Source organism: Salpingoeca rosetta (assembly GCF_000188695.1).
Source record: "Salpingoeca rosetta unplaced genomic scaffold supercont1.27, whole genome shotgun sequence".
In the NCBI taxonomy this organism is placed as follows: domain Eukaryota; class Choanoflagellata; order Craspedida; family Salpingoecidae; genus Salpingoeca; species Salpingoeca rosetta.
The window spans coordinates 651,215-666,214 of NW_004754907.1; the positions used below are offsets into that span (position 1 = coordinate 651,215).

The following is a 15,000-nucleotide window of genomic DNA, read 5'->3' on the forward strand; positions in this document are numbered from 1 at the left end:
CACACACACACACAACAACACACACACACACAACACACACACACACACACACACACACACACACGCACACACGAACACACACGCACACACACGCACACAAACACAAACAAACACACAAGCACAAACCAATGTCGTTGACGGTGTCCGTCCACGTTGCAGAGCCCAGACTCGTGTGCATGTGTACATCACCAGACTGCGCGTGCAGGTGAAGGCTACCACTTTTCGCCTCAATCTGTGGCTCCACCTGCTGTTGACCCCAGCACGGCGATGGCGCCACCAACACCAGCAGCGCCAGAACAACAAACAACATCATCTGCTTTGCCGCAACAACCATCGTCGTCATTGTTGGTTTGTTGACGAAAATTAGACATGTTTTGGTTGATGTTTCTACAAACAACATCATCCCGCACACAAGAACTTGGAAACTCTGCTCCTCTGCTCTGCTTCTGCTCAGCATGTCACATCACTCAGCACTTCAGGCTCTTGTTGTGCCTCTATGCCACTGCCACCAGCAGCAGAGCAGCAACGAGCAGCTACACAGCGCCCCAGCGACCCCCAGGAGCCCTGTTGCTTCGGCTTTCAATGCCACCATGCATGACATAACTGACACTGCTACTTCACACACAGTACTACAGCAGTCATTGTGTTTCTCAGCGCCACACAACACGTGGGTGTGTGCTTGCACTCATGCATTCATGCATTCATTTAGTCATTTCGCACTGCTGATCCTCCCCAGACCTCCATCTCTGCGCCAGCCGCTAGCTCGGTAAAATCCTCAACACGATGCACACGTACAGCGGCGGCATCAAATCATTTTCAGAGTTTCTCTTTTGACATCATCAGTTTTATGGGCACAGTGTGTGATGTTGTGATATGACGCCTGAGCGTAGTGGGCATACGATTGGCTCACTTTCCTCACATGTAGGCCAAATGACTTCAGGCGGTGGTTTTACATCATGGCAGCACAAACAAAGGGCCAAAACACGCGACCTTTTTGCCCGAAGAACACACCATTCATTCGTCCAAGCCGATCACAACCACGCACGCACGCACGCACGCACGTACAACACAACACATTTTTTCTTCTCCGCCGCTTTCGATCAGACCATTTGCTCCTCCCTTCTCATCGACATGTTCATGCGTCCCACCATGGCAACAAGAACAGCCATGCTTGTGATCATCGTGGCACTGATGGCCGCCGCCATGGCCTCTGCTGGCCCCCTGTGGCACGGCCACATACGACGGTGAGGCGCAGCTCACCTTCCGCTGCCTTCGTTCCAAGAAGATCCATGAGTACAAGCAAGGCCGCCTCGACAAGTTTGCCACCACGCTCGCTTCCCAGCTGTCATCCACATGCGGCCTTGCCCAAGTACGTCGTCTGTGGTGGGGAAGTTTGTATGCTGGGAGTGTGGAACAATGGGATGCACGATAGCACGATGGCTTTCTTATCTGAATGCGATCGCTCACTTGCTGGCTTGCCTGCTTCTTTGGCGTTGATCGAACGTGTTTGCTCAAGCATATCACATCCACAATAATGCCCGTGCACACCCTCACACTGACAATCAATCAATCGCACACACGCACGCAAATACAAACACATGCACACACGCATACCATTGTTAACAGTGTGACCTGAAGTCTGCTGTTGGCTCTGACATCACCCCCGTATCTGGCCTGGACAATGCCCTTCACATCCCTGTCAAGAATGCTTCCGTACGCTCCCCCATGTTTCCTTTGCTCTGGCTTGTGATTGCGCGATCGCGTTGCTTCTTTGTGCGTTTGTGTACACCCCACCACGTACGCACGCATCCACGCGCACACTCACACGCTCAACCACACCTCCCAACACCCAAACGCGCACTTTTGCAAGGTTGTTCAAACCATTGAGACCTGCCTGGACGCCAACAAGATCGAGGTCATGCAGTGCAAGCTGAAGCAGGTTGCATATGTTGCTGCTGGAGATGCCGGCGTGTGCGACGGTACGACTTTCACAGCAGCTGCCGTGATGACAACCAAGTGTCTTCGTGGGCAGCAGCTGGATCAGTTCACAGACGCTCAGCTCGACAAGTTCTCGCAGCAGCTGCGCGACGCCATCCAGGACGACTGCGGCCTTGACGTACGTGACCGTGGCGGTGCTGTTGTTGCTGGTTGGTTGTTGTTGTTGGTTGGTTGGTTGTTGTTGCTGTTGTTGTTGTTGTTGTTGTTGTTGTTTAAGTTGTTGTTGCTGTTGTTGTTGTTGTTGCTGTTGCTGTTGTTGTTGTTTAAGTTGTTGTTGTTGTTGTTTAAGTTGTTGTTGTTGTTGTTGTTGTTGTTTAAGTTGTTGTTGTTGTTGTTGTTGTTGTTGTTGTTGTTGTTGTTGTTGTTGTTGTTGCTGGTTGGTTGTTTGCTTGTTGTTTTTCTTCTTATTCTTCTTGTCGGCAGTGGTGTTGATGGTGGCTTGCTGTGTGTGCAGTCAATTACATTTCACGTGCTTTCTGTAGTGAACAGGCACAAGGGAAGGTGCCGTGCTGCTCTTGTCACATACATTGTTGATGCCTGCTCTGGTTTATTGGTTCTGTGGCAGGAATGCGCACTGTCGCTCAAGGACGGCTCCGCGGTGACGCCGCTCTCAAGCAACGAGTTTTCCGTTGCCGCCAGAGATGAAGGGGTGGGTAATCGCAAAGCTGGAGGGACGTGAGATGTGTGCACGCGCATGTATTGTACACTTGTCACTGCACTGCATTGTTGCATTGTTGCATGGTCAACTCACACACTCATCTGCATGTACGCATATGCACACACATATCATACACCACGCATCACATCACCCTCGACAGGTTGTGACGGCTCTGCAGTCGTGCAAGCTTCGCTTTCATCGGTGCAAAGTCACAAACGTGGAGGAAGCCATGACGACCACAACGACGACGACAACAACAACAACAACAACAACAACAACAACAACAACAACAACAACAACAACCACCACCACAACAACAACAACAACGACAACGACAACGACGACTTGTACAACCACTGTCACCACAGCCGGCACAGCAACAGTTGGTCAGTCAAAATGGACAGACGTCATGTTCGCTTCCAACGGCATTGGGTACGCGTGCCCTGGTTCATCGACATATGTGATGACCATTGACCCCAGCGACGACAGCGTCAACGCAACAGCCATTGATGTGTCTGCATACGGCACGAACCTGAACTGGTACGGCGGCGCATTCTCTGACGGATACGCCATCTGCGTCCCATATCATTTGAAAAACATCGCGCTTATCATTGACACCAGCGACAACAGCTTCAGCACCACTACCTTTTCAACGTCTTGCTCCAGCGCTTGCTACCGCGGGGCCGCTGCTGCCAACGGCAAGGTCTACGGCACGCCTTATCGCGCATCCGAGCTCCTCATCATCGACGCCGCGACCGGCACCGCAGACACCAGCATCGACGTGTCTGCTTACGCACCAGGCGTCACCTACAAGTGGATTGGTGCCGAGGTAGCTGCTGACGGCCGCATCTTCATGGCGCCGTGGAACAGCAACAACGTCCTCGTCGTCGATCCCGACACGAACGCCATCTCCACCATTGCCACCCCAGCCTTCGAAAAAGCCTTCGCGGACCTTGTCGCAGCACCAAATGGCCTCCTCTTTGGCGTTCCCTCGTGCGCCACCTACGTACTCATTGTGGATCCAAGCGACGACAGCGTCGACACCACCAGCATCACCGGCCTCAGCTCCAGCACCTTCAAGTGGCTCGGTGGCGCTGCTGCTTCAGATGGCCTTGTGTACATGGTCCCGTCGAGTGCCTCAACCGTCCTCGCTGTGGACCCAACAACCCTGCAAGTCATGCAAGCATCCTCACCAGCTAAATACTGCGACTACGCCAGCACCTCTGACAATGGTGCTGTGTACTCGACAACAGGCTATTCCTCCGCCTTCTTGGTGATCGAGCCAACGTGCGCGTGAGCTGACTTGTGTTGTTCGCACAATCGTGGCACTGTCTGGATCAATCGCACCTCTGTGCTTTTGTTTTCTGTCATGGCTCTTGTCCTCATTGCTGCTGCTTGCTTGTTGTGTTTATGTGTGCGTGTGTGCCTCTGTGTCTGTGTACGTTGTAGGCAAGTGTGTGTGTGTGTGTTTTGTGTAGGACTGGATGGATGTGTGTGGTTGTTTTGCCGCGTGGCATTCTTACACCGCTTGGTGGTTGTTTGCCACTTGGCCTGATTGGTTCTCGGGTTCTTCGCTCGTCATCCTCATCAAACACGAGTTGCAAGTGGGGTCCTGGTGCTCGTGTTTGACTGTGCATTGTACCTTCTTTAACACCACACGAGGGCGCTTCTTCAGTGCTTCGTTTCGTCTCAGTTCCCCATTGCGGTCTTTGTCTGATGGTGTTGGCGCTCTTTTTTATCTGTCTGATGAATACATAACACAGCATGAGCACGCATGCAAGCAAACCGCGCAAGATCAGCACATCAGATTCTGAACCAAACAACAAGACGAAACTCCTCCTGACCGAGGACACAAACACCACTAGATCCGAACCCTTGCTGGCCTCCCTCGCACATTGTGCCTGTCTGTATTCCCCGTGCTTGATTGTTGTCACTTATCTTATCACCTTGTCTTCTTTATTGCGACCACGTGTCCCGCACAGAATGCAGCAAGACCTTACTCCAAGTCGCAGTCAAACACTCACACACACACACACACACACACACACACACAAACGCACACCAGTCACATCACAACAGCATAGCCGTCTTCCTGCGCCACAACCCAACCGGACCACATCACGTCATACATGTCCAACGAAACATTCCATTGAAGGATGGTGTACTGGGAAAAGTTTTGCGTGAGAGACGCGGCAGCGTTTGTGTCTCGTAGGTGCGAGGAGTCTTGGAGTGTGCACTTTATGGGGCTGCCACATCACCTCACCTGCATGAGAACAAAGACTGAGAAGCCTAGAAACTGCAAGTATGTAATCAACGAGCTCGCAGTTGAGCGTTGGAAGAGAGACGGCCAGACACTTTATGCCTTTCCATCATTTCACGTCACACATCAACAGAAGAGAAGATGCGAGTCAGTGGGTCGCGCATGCACTGTTTTCAACTTGTACAACCCCAACAACAAAACAAAACGTCTAATTGGCGTAACCCTACATGCAGCCCTCAGGTACTCTTGTGCAACAATATCCTTACCGCGAGCAGCGCATATGAAGCATGCAGGCGTTTCCAAACTACCAACCCTTCCATGACGTCAAGCAACCAAAGTTGACTAGAACACCACAAAATTGAGGAGGCTCACAACCCCCACCCAGTCAAGCGCTGGAATGAGCGAGGTTCGGATATTCAATACCCCGAGTTCCCTTCCGTCTCTTCCCACTTCCCTTCCGTCTCCTTCCCGCCTCCCTTCCGCCTCCGTTCTACCCGCCATCGGTCCTTCCCTCCAGTTGTGTGTCACGTGGGTTTCCTGTGTTTGCCAGCCACCAGCAAGCGTGTCATCTCCTCGAGAGGGCGGTTCACAAAAACCGTGTCAGGCCAGAGCCACACTTTGTCTGGCGTCGTGCACCTGTGAACCACGAGGCAGCGCACAGACGAAAGGCCCTCCAAGGTATCAAACGTGCATGCAGCGAGCACGAGCGTGTGGATACCTTGCAGGCCCGCACTGTCCTCAATGGCACAGGAGCGTAGGCGGCATGTTGGCGTGTCATACACGCGCAAGTCAGACACGCCCACAGTTGCGCCCTCCACGGTCAGGGAACTGATGGAGGCCAAGGTACCTCGGCCGTGGCAGAAGCCAAGCCACACGCGAGTACAATGCGTAATGTCCCCATTGAAGGAGGCACATGAGATGCGCAGGTTCTGGCGACCAGAGAGCAGGTGCACGTTGTCGATGCGCGGATAGGTAAAGTGGCCGTCAATGAACAACTCTGGTACCGCTGCCACCAGCTGGCTGTCGAGGCGTTCCGCGATTGAGATCCGCAGGTGCTTCACACACAGTGGCACAGGCGCATCCACACAGACATTCTCGAGGCTGACATGTGCGTGGGATGGAATGCCGGCCAAGTCGCGCATACTAGCCACACCGCCACTGAGCTCCAGCCTGCTGACTCGGCGTGCAAGGTTGGCGAGCTCTTCACGGCTGAGGCGCGTGTACCGCAAATCAAGCAACACTGTGTCAGCGTGATGGAATTCGGGCACGGGAGGTGAAGAGCCAGTGTCATCCCGAACCACCAATCTGCGCAGGATTGGAGGGCACGTAATCCGCCGCACCCCGGCATGAATTAGTTCAATGCGGCTTGCCTGGGGGAGGTGCAGCGTGTTTGGCGCCTTACTCAACCGCAGCAGCTTGACACGGGTGGCGTTGAGAGTGTGCACGCTGCTGCTCAGCGGCATATCGCGGAGCTCAATGTCTTGAGCGGATGCCACCACAGAAAGTCCATTGGTAACACAGACCTTGTTGAGGATAAGCTTGGTCACGCGGTGCAGGGGCGTTAGATCAGCAGCGGCGTTGTCATCCAGCTGAATGCAGGGAACGCTGGCGATGGCGCTGTCCGCGTCGAGTGGAACAGAGTGGTGAGTGTCAAACCGGCGCACGTTGTGGATGTTGCCGTGAATGGCCTGCCGCTGCTTGTTCGCGAACCAGTGCACGCGTTGCACGGTGGACAGTCTCATCTGCTCGACTTCGGCGAACAGGGAGCGAATTGTGAGCTCGTTGATGTTGCACGCAGACAGTGACGAGAGCGACGTTTTCACGTGAAGCGCGACGCGATCTCCACGCGCATTTCCCAAAGCCCGCGTGCGCAGTTCGTGGAAGCGGTCGGCATCTCTCTGATCATTCAAGTTGGCTTCGAGGGAAAACAGCGCGGGGGTGGCGTTGATTGGGTGCGTTTCACTTCCTCCGACCGTGTGGCGGGACTGCGTGTCGGATGGGTCTGTGCGTGAGTCCATTGGGGCAGGCGTATCCTCCTTGTCACCCTTGGACTGTGGAACGTGTTGGCTCTGTTGGTCAGAGCCATCATGACTTGCGGTGTGGTCGTGGTCAGCTGCACCCGAGCGGTCAGGCTGCGTACCACACCAAGCCTCCAGGTTCCCAAGTGACGCGTAGGAGACGCGACCAAAGCGGGCGAAGGAGCGCCAAAAGTCAGCCAGCGCTAAAGGAGACCTCAGCCTCGTGCGTAAGAAGGCACATTCACTGTCCCAAGTTGCACCGAGCCAGCTGTACACGAGGAAGCGGTTCTCCAGCCAAACGCCCCGACTGGAAGCTGGGCGGTCGTGACGGCTTGATCGCTGCGGTGGGCCTGCTTTTTGCTCGAGGATCTGTAGCGGCGTGTTCGCATGAGGGCACAACGGCGAACGAGCGCCTGCAATCCCTTTCTGGAACGCGTCAATGAATATCTTGAGATCACGACGCGCGATGGCCATCCGCCAGACGTGTGTGCTCAGCACATCAGCCAGGCACCACTTTGGCATGGCCCATGGCAGGTCGTGGTACAGCTGACGGCACGTCAGCATGAGGTTGACAAAGGCGCGCGCAGTGTCCCGCTTCACTTCATGGACATGCTTCTTCGTCCACACACTTGCGTCCTCCAAAGGGTCTTCGAGACCATCCCAATCTGCTACAGCGTTACAAACGAAGGGAATTCTTCTTAGTGTGGTTGAGGCCATGCTGGACATGAGCAGTTGCTCTGCAACCAGCACCCACACGCTGCTGCTGTCGCAGGACATGTGAAGTGTGCAGTGTGCTGTGTATGTTTGGGAGTTCGGGGGAGGGGTTGGTGGGGGAGGTGGATGCTTGGATGTGGGAGGGTGGAAGGGTGGATATCTAAGAGAAGCTATGTGGGAGGGTGGATGTGAGGATGTGAGGGTGCTTGTGTTGTTGTGGTTGAAATGACTGCGCTGTTGTCCTGCTTGCTCCTGCTGGCAAGCCACTACTGGAATCAGGCTGGTGGCCTATTTTCAGGCCAAACAAACAAACACCAAGGCGAGAGGATGAGCAGCAGCCAACAGGAGCAGCACCTCGCTGATGCGACGGAGCTGGAGGAGCTGGAGCGGCGGCTGACCCTGGAGAGTGAGGGCTTGGATCTCGATGGGGAGCCCGGAGCACACGTGGATGACGACGGCGAAGGTGGCAATGGTGGTGATGGTGAGCTTGGCGGCGAGGACGAGGATGACAACCCGCTGGAGTTGTCAAAGCCGGACGTGGTATTTCACATGGAGGATTCGTTCAACCAGCACGACGATGACGAGGACATGGACGACGATGATGCGGGCGAGAACGATGCGATGACAGAGGGTGACAGAGGCGAGGACGCACGTGCTTCGAGAGGGAACAGTTTCCGTGCTGGCGAGGGTGAGGGAAAGCGGAGTCGCGCGGGCAGCAATGTTCGACGTGCTTACGAGGAGCTGTCGCAAGGGCGCTCCCCAACAGTCCGTTCACATGCCAGCTCCATCACCTCTCGACATGACACCGAGGAGCCACAAAGGACAGGTGTGTGTGTGTGTGGGGAGGGGGGAAAGGCTTTTTTTTTTTTTTTTTTTGTGTGTGTGTGTGTGTGTGTGTGTGTGTGTGTGCGTGTGCGCGCTTTGGTGTGCGAGTTCCTTTGTGTGCGTGTATGTGCGACACTAATCTAGTTCCCCAACTTTTCTGCTCGGTCTGAGGTAACCTACTAAGACTAATAGCCCGAAATACCCGAAATTACAGGTCATCCTAGAAGAAGCGGAAGAATGTGGAACTTGAATGATTTTGCTACATTGGCATGCACCTGGGCATTATACACAGACCCGCGGTGATCGGACCTCTTGGTGCCAGCTGTGTGACTAGAAAAATCTGCTAACCGTCTCATACCGTTGTCTTCGAAATGACGGCTGCAAAGCCGCATCGTTAGAGACTCTCTGTTTTTTGTTGTGTGTGTGTGTGTGTGTGTGTGTGTGCGTGTGCGCGCTTTGGTGTGCGAGTTCCTTTGTGTGCGTGTATGTGTGGCTGTATACGTGTGCGTGTTTCTGTTTGTGCGTGGGCACCATCGTTTTGCTCGCCCATTCTCAAGCCCTTGCCTAAACTTCGGCCTGCGGTGTGATCCACCGTCTCACAACAGATGCTGCGCTGGAGGAGGCATCGTGGGTAGAAGAGGACAAACACATCATCATCCTCAGTGATGCGGGAAAGCCCATCTACACCAGGTGAGGCTTGACGATTGCGGTGTTTGCTCATGCCAGTCTTCGCTGCATCTCGCTGTTGGGCACGTACATGCATGTTCTCACGCATGTGTGCGTGCGTCCGTGCATGCGTGCGTCCGTGCGTGCATGTCCTCATACTTCTGCGTGTGTGCTATGCTGTCACAGGCACGGGAGCGAGGACATGATTGTGACGCGGGCTGGCGTGATCCAAGCGCTGATCTCCTTCATTGAGGAGAACTACAGGCGCCCGGACGGCACTCACGGTTCTGTGCCCTTCCGCCAGCAAAAGGAAATGACAGAGGACGAACGCGATGAACTCATGTACGCGCTGTGTGTGTGTATGTATGTGTGTGTGTGTGTTGTGTGTGTGTGTTGTGTATGTATGTGTGTGTGTTGTGTATGTGTGTGTGTGTGTTGTGTGTGTGTGTGTGTGCTGTGTTGTGTGGGTATTGGTGCTGGAAACGCTCGTTTGCTACTCGTTTGCTTGCCATTCGACATCCCCTCACCCATACCTCTCCCAATTATGCAGGTGGTTCAAGGCTGGGGAGTTTTACTTTGTGTTTCTCGTCCGCTCGCCGCTGTATCTGCTCATGGTCTCAAAGACCGGCGAAGCCGTCAAACACGTGCGTGGTGATGTGGTGTGTGAGTGAGTGAGTGAGTGAGTGAGTGAGTGAGTGAGAGAGTGTGAATGAGTGTGTGTGTGTGTGCGTGTGTGTGTGTGTGAGTGTGAGTGAGTGAATGAGTGAGTAAGCTTGTGTGTGTGTGTGACTGAGTGAATGAGTGAACGAGTAAATGGGTACGCGCATGTTTCTCTGCCATTGCAACTCTTTCAACTTACACCTGAATCAACCCCCCCCCCTGCACACACGCACACAGTTGAAGCAGCAGCTTGAGTACGTGTACAGCCAGCTACTGTCCATCACGACCCTGAGCCACATCCAGCGCGCGTTCCACCGCTGGTCCAACTACGATCTGCGCTGCCATCTCGCCGGCATGGAGAAGTTTACAGAGCATCTCATCGACCGGCTCCAAGCGTGAGTTGTGTGGTGATACTGTGGTCATGCAGTGTGGCGTGGTGGTGAACTTGAGCCACAAGTGCGGTTTTGCTTGTTCCAGCATTGCGTTTCGTGTTCACTCACGCGTATCGTCTCATGCAGTCGCCACTTTCTAACCCCACCCACCCTTCTCTCCAACCCCTCCCAATTCCCACCCCAGCGACTATGCGTTCTTCCTCAATGCGTATCAGTGTCTGCCAATGGATCCGTCCGTTCGCGACAAACTTGGCGCTCTCATCCAGCAGCACAAGCAGAAGGTGGGTAAGGTGGCTTGGTGCTGCTGCTCGTGGTGGTGGTGGTGGTGGTGGTGGTGGTGGTGGTGTGTGTATAGATTGTGTTTGCGGGGGATACCATACCTGCGTTTGCTGCTTGCTTCTTCTCGTCAACTGACCATCCTCCCCACATCCTCACCGTGCACCATGTATTAACGCCACCACCCATCACATCACCTCACCTCACATCACATCACCGCACCTCACCGTCGTGGCAACAGGAGGTCGTGTTTGCGCTTGTTGTCGGCAACGGCAAAGTCATGTCCCTCATGCGCCCGCGCCGCTTCCCGCTGAAACCGCAAGGTGCCCGTGGTTGTGATTGTGGTGGTGATTGTGGTGGTGGCCGTGGTTGACATGGTGGTGATGTGTGGTGTGTTGTGAACAGTGTGTGTATTTGGTGTGTGAATGTTGTGCGACGTTAAACAGTGGTGTACTGCAATACCAACTTGTGTTGCTGGGCCCCCTCTTCCATCCTTGCTCACCCCATCGCCCCACACCCGGATCCCCAACACCAACGTGCGCCACTAGACATTCTGCTGATGTTGAATGTGGTGCAGACGCCAACGCGGTCGTTTGATGTCGGAGAGACGTGGATGCCGCTCTGTCTTCCGCACTTCAACTCGTCCGGTTTCATGCACGCGCACGTGACATACTTGCACGAGGAAGAAGGAATATTTCTCCTCCTCCTCTCCAACAAGCAGGACGCGTTTAAAACCCTCTCAACCTGCCGTAATGAAATTGTCTCGGTGAGGCTACAAATATGCGCGCGTGTGTGTTTGTGTGTGTGTGTGTGTGTGTGTGTGTGTGTGTGTGTGTGTGTGTGTGTGTGTGTGTGTGTGTGTGTGTGTGTGTGTGTGTGTGTGGTTACGTCTGCTATGCGTGGAAATGACAACATTGCGTCTTCTTTCGTGTCATTCATCTCATCCTCCTCCTCCTCCTCCTTCCTCCCCCTCCTCCTCACCGCCGTCACCACCACCACCATTACCACCACCAGTCCCTGGCCGACAGCAAACTGCTTGCCGGTGTTCTTCGCGCCGTCAGAGCAGAATCCTTCAGAGTTTGTACGTTCGCATGCGTTGGTCGAGGGATGGGGGGCATTGGGGGCAACTGTGTGTGCTTGTGCTTGTGCTTGCATTGACAGCTGATGCGGTGATCCTCTTTCATTGCACACACACACACACACACATACACACACACACACACATACGCACACACACAACACACACACGCACGATTCATCCCATCTTCACAGCGACGTTGAAGATCCCTGACTTGCGGCACTTTGTGTACAAACACATCAAGACAAACCAGGTGTGTGTGCGTGTGTGTGTGTGTGTGTGTGTGTGTGTGTGTGTGCCAAAGTCGCACCGCGTTCCCCTCCTGCCTGTCTTGCGTTCCCAACTTTCACGGTCATGCACGGATCTACTTCTTCACGTCGCTCTGTCACACACACACACACAATCTCTCCCTCTCTCGTGCTCTCTCTCTCACTCATGATGCTGCTGTCCCTGACCCCTCATTCACATTGATGTGGACTCGTCACCGCCTCCGCCAGTTCACGGTGCCGGCGCTGGAGCCGCCGTACTCGGAGCCGGACGAGGAGAGAAGGTGCGAGATGGTCGTGCATGCGATGCTGTTGTTGAGGTGATGTGTGACATGGTGCACGCCTTCACGTTTCTTGAGCATGACATGCACCTACACACACACACACACATGCGCGCGCATTGCTACTTTCTCAGGTTGTTCTGCCTGTATCAGCACGTGGAGAGTCAAATGCACGCCAACAATCGCCCCGTTAAGCTCTTCTTCCGCTCATCGCTGCAGGAGGCCGTGCTGGGATGGGTGAGTGCTCGCTTGTGTGCGTGCGTGTGTGCGTGCGTGTGTGTGTGTGCGCGTGAGACACTCGCCCTTGCATTTCTTGACGACGAGACGCTTCAATTGACACACGCACACGCACACACACATGCACGCACAATAACACCACACACACATGCACGCACACACACATGCACGCACAATAACAACACACACACATGCATGCACAATAACAACACACACAAACACACACATACATAAATACACACCAACACCTTCGTGCAGGCGACTGCGACGTTTGAGCTGTATGCGGTGTTTGATGCGCTTGCCACAAAGCAGACGGTGACAGCGTCTGTGTTGGCGCTGTTGAAATGGATCAAGAAGTCCGAAACACGCCTCTTTATGACCTCCCCGCAGCTCACCTCGTGATGATAGTGGTGGTGATGGCGGCTTGTTGTGATTGTGGTTGTCACTGCTGTGTTCGTCGGCTTGCAGTGTGGATCGAACATGACTTGTTGTTGCTGCTGTTGTTGTTGTTCATTAGATTGACATGCGTGTGTGTGTGTGTGTGCATGTGCAGCGTGTTTTGTGCGTGGGTATGCACTCGCAGCGCGGTGTCGTCTGTTCGCATTTTGTTGTTTGTTCCACAACATTGCACCTGATGGGTTGACTCTCCGCCAATTGTGTGCGAGTGCAGTGCTCTCATTCGCCAAGCAATATAGCAGCCTTCCGTTCGAAGCACATGCCACACTTTCTGGCAGCGTGCTGCGGCTTGTGTTCAAGCCAGTTCACCGTCGTTGCTTTGTTTAGTTGGGGTTAAAGTGATGCCATCACAAGACTATCTGCCTACAACCGCAAACACAACGTGTGCACGCATAATAATGTGTGCGCAGCCATTGAACACAACAAACAACAACAACAAAACGTCAACAACGACGACAACAACAACGACGACGACGACAACAACAACAACAACAACAAAACACAACATCAACAACCAAACACGTGTCAGCCTATGCATGTTTCCCACGCTACACGACGCTACGACCCGTTACCAACGGGCTCGTCCTTCTCAGCATCAAACAGCCGCGCGTAATATTTCATCTCGCGCACAAACGCGCGCACATCTGTCGCTGTCGCAATCGCCGTCAACATGTCTTGGATGTGGCGCGCCTGCGCCTTGTTCGGTGGCACCTCCGCAAGGCTGACAAGTTGTGAGCCGGGGGAGGGGGTGTTAGATCATGCGTGTGGGTGAGAAGGGGTAAGAGAAGGGGTAAGAAAAGGGGGTAGTGCATGTGTGTGTGTGTGTGTGTGTGTGTGTGTGTGTGTGTGTGTGTGTGTGTGTGTGTGTGTGTGTGTGTGTGTGTGTGTGACGCAGAGTGAACACGGTCACACAAGCGTACAAGCAACCACCACCACCACCACCACCACCACCATCGCGTGACCACTGCTGCCTGACCATGGTGCGCCGGTTGCCCAGGAGGCGATGGCGTCCTGCTGCAGTTCCATCATCGCCCACAACACATCCGCAATGTCCCGCGCATTCGACGACACAATCCCGCCTGAACGCACGTTATGTGTGGGTGCGTGTGTTAGCGAAACCACAGCCACGCATTCACGACCGCAATTCAACGAAGCCCTTGGCAATGCTCCCATCCGTCGACCCCATCATTTCATCCGTGCTTGGCATATGCTGCGTCTCACCTGATAGTGCCTCGATGAGTTTGTGTGTGAGCGCTTCGCCTTTGGTCTGCAGCAGCTGCATCAACCGCGCTTGCACCTCCTCTGTTGTGACGCACGTCGGAGGGGATGACGGGAAGAAGAGATATGAGGTGGGGATGAGCGTTGAATGTAGGGTAGGGGGAGCATTGATTGGATGGGACAGGGTACAGTGGAATACAACCGACAAGAGAACAATGTGAACATGACCAAGACCAAGACCAAGACCAAGACCAAGACCAAGACCAAGACCAAGACCAAGACCAAGAACAAGAACAAGAACAAGAGCAAGAACATGATTCTCAAGGAACACCACCACCATCACCGCCAACTATCGCACCTTGGTGTACAAACTGCTCATCGGAGAGGCCCTTGTAGTGCATGGACCAGAGGCTGGCGAGAAACGTGAAGACGGGCTCCGTGGCGTGGGAGGACGGGACCAGCACCGCATGCAGCGACAACTGCACAGTGGTGGTGTTGGTGTAGGGGGAGGTGGGCGTGGTGGTACGAGAACAAGTTGCAAGGCAAGGGAGGTGTGATGTGAGGTGAAATGAAAATGGAATCACAAAGCAATAATGGTGGCTGTCCTGTGTACACAAACAAGACGCAGGCGCGACACAAACACGACAACGAGTATCAGACCAAAAGTATGATCCAACACCACAACTGATGCGACACCAAAGCCCTCACAACAACAACAACAACAACAACAACAACAACAACAACAACAACAACAACAACAACAACAACAACAACAACAACAACAACACCAACAACAACAACAACAACAACGGTTGTGGCACTCGCACATCAAGGATCTGGTCAAGCAGCGGAAACTGAAGAATCTGCAGCGGCATCGAGCGAAGAAATTCGTAGTGCATCCGGAAGAAGTCTTCAACCATGTGCGCCTGGCGCGGGAGCGAGGGCAGGTCCTGGCGATGATGGTAATTGTGGCCGTGTGGGTGTGAAGGTAGGTGAG

General features: G+C 54.0%; 5 protein-coding genes across 5 annotated transcripts in view; 2 read left to right on the forward strand and 3 right to left on the reverse strand.

Annotated features, from left to right (window-relative positions):
- The window catches only part of PTSG_09037 (uncharacterized protein), a gene marked incomplete at both ends in the record, with an annotated part of 5,728 nt that extends 5,385 nt beyond the window's left edge, over positions 1–343 (reverse strand). The window contains one exon of the mRNA XM_004989780.1: positions 127–343. Coding sequence (XP_004989837.1) covers positions 127–343 — 217 coding nt within the window. The remainder of the gene's footprint in view (positions 1–126) is intronic.
- Positions 344–778: 435 nt separating this feature from the next.
- PTSG_09038 (uncharacterized protein) lies at positions 779–3,953 on the forward strand (the record flags this gene model as incomplete). Its single annotated transcript, XM_004989781.1, has 6 exons — positions 779–921; positions 1,256–1,369; positions 1,627–1,713; positions 1,871–2,116; positions 2,564–2,647; positions 2,817–3,953. Exons 1-6 carry the CDS (start codon positions 874–876, stop codon positions 3,951–3,953), a joined length of 1,716 nt encoding a protein of 571 aa, XP_004989838.1. The 5' UTR covers positions 779–873.
- A 1,338-nt stretch (positions 3,954–5,291) lies between these two features.
- Positions 5,292–7,908, reverse strand: PTSG_09039 (uncharacterized protein). Its single transcript, XM_004989782.1, has one exon. It carries the CDS (start codon positions 7,709–7,711, stop codon positions 5,441–5,443), a length of 2,271 nt encoding a protein of 756 aa, XP_004989839.1. The 5' UTR covers positions 7,712–7,908; the 3' UTR covers positions 5,292–5,440.
- Positions 7,909–7,952: 44 nt separating this feature from the next.
- On the forward strand, positions 7,953–13,146 carry PTSG_09040 (uncharacterized protein). The gene is made up of 13 exons (XM_004989783.1): positions 7,953–8,474; positions 9,079–9,163; positions 9,326–9,481; positions 9,690–9,783; positions 10,037–10,194; positions 10,376–10,472; positions 10,709–10,790; positions 11,016–11,233; positions 11,482–11,548; positions 11,740–11,798; positions 12,043–12,095; positions 12,227–12,329; positions 12,588–13,146. The coding sequence occupies exons 1-13, from the start codon at positions 7,976–7,978 to the stop codon at positions 12,729–12,731; spliced, it is 1,815 nt and encodes a 604-aa protein (XP_004989840.1). The 5' UTR covers positions 7,953–7,975; the 3' UTR covers positions 12,732–13,146.
- The window catches only part of PTSG_09041 (uncharacterized protein), a 10,159-nt gene continuing 8,250 nt past the window's right edge, over positions 13,092–15,000 (reverse strand). The window contains exons 25-29 of the mRNA XM_004989784.1: positions 14,831–14,953; positions 14,362–14,482; positions 14,007–14,087; positions 13,762–13,864; positions 13,092–13,506 (exon numbers count right to left, since the gene is read on the reverse strand). Coding sequence (XP_004989841.1) covers positions 13,344–13,506; positions 13,762–13,864; positions 14,007–14,087; positions 14,362–14,482; positions 14,831–14,953 — 591 coding nt within the window. The 3' untranslated portion in view covers positions 13,092–13,343. The remainder of the gene's footprint in view (positions 13,507–13,761; positions 13,865–14,006; positions 14,088–14,361; positions 14,483–14,830; positions 14,954–15,000) is intronic.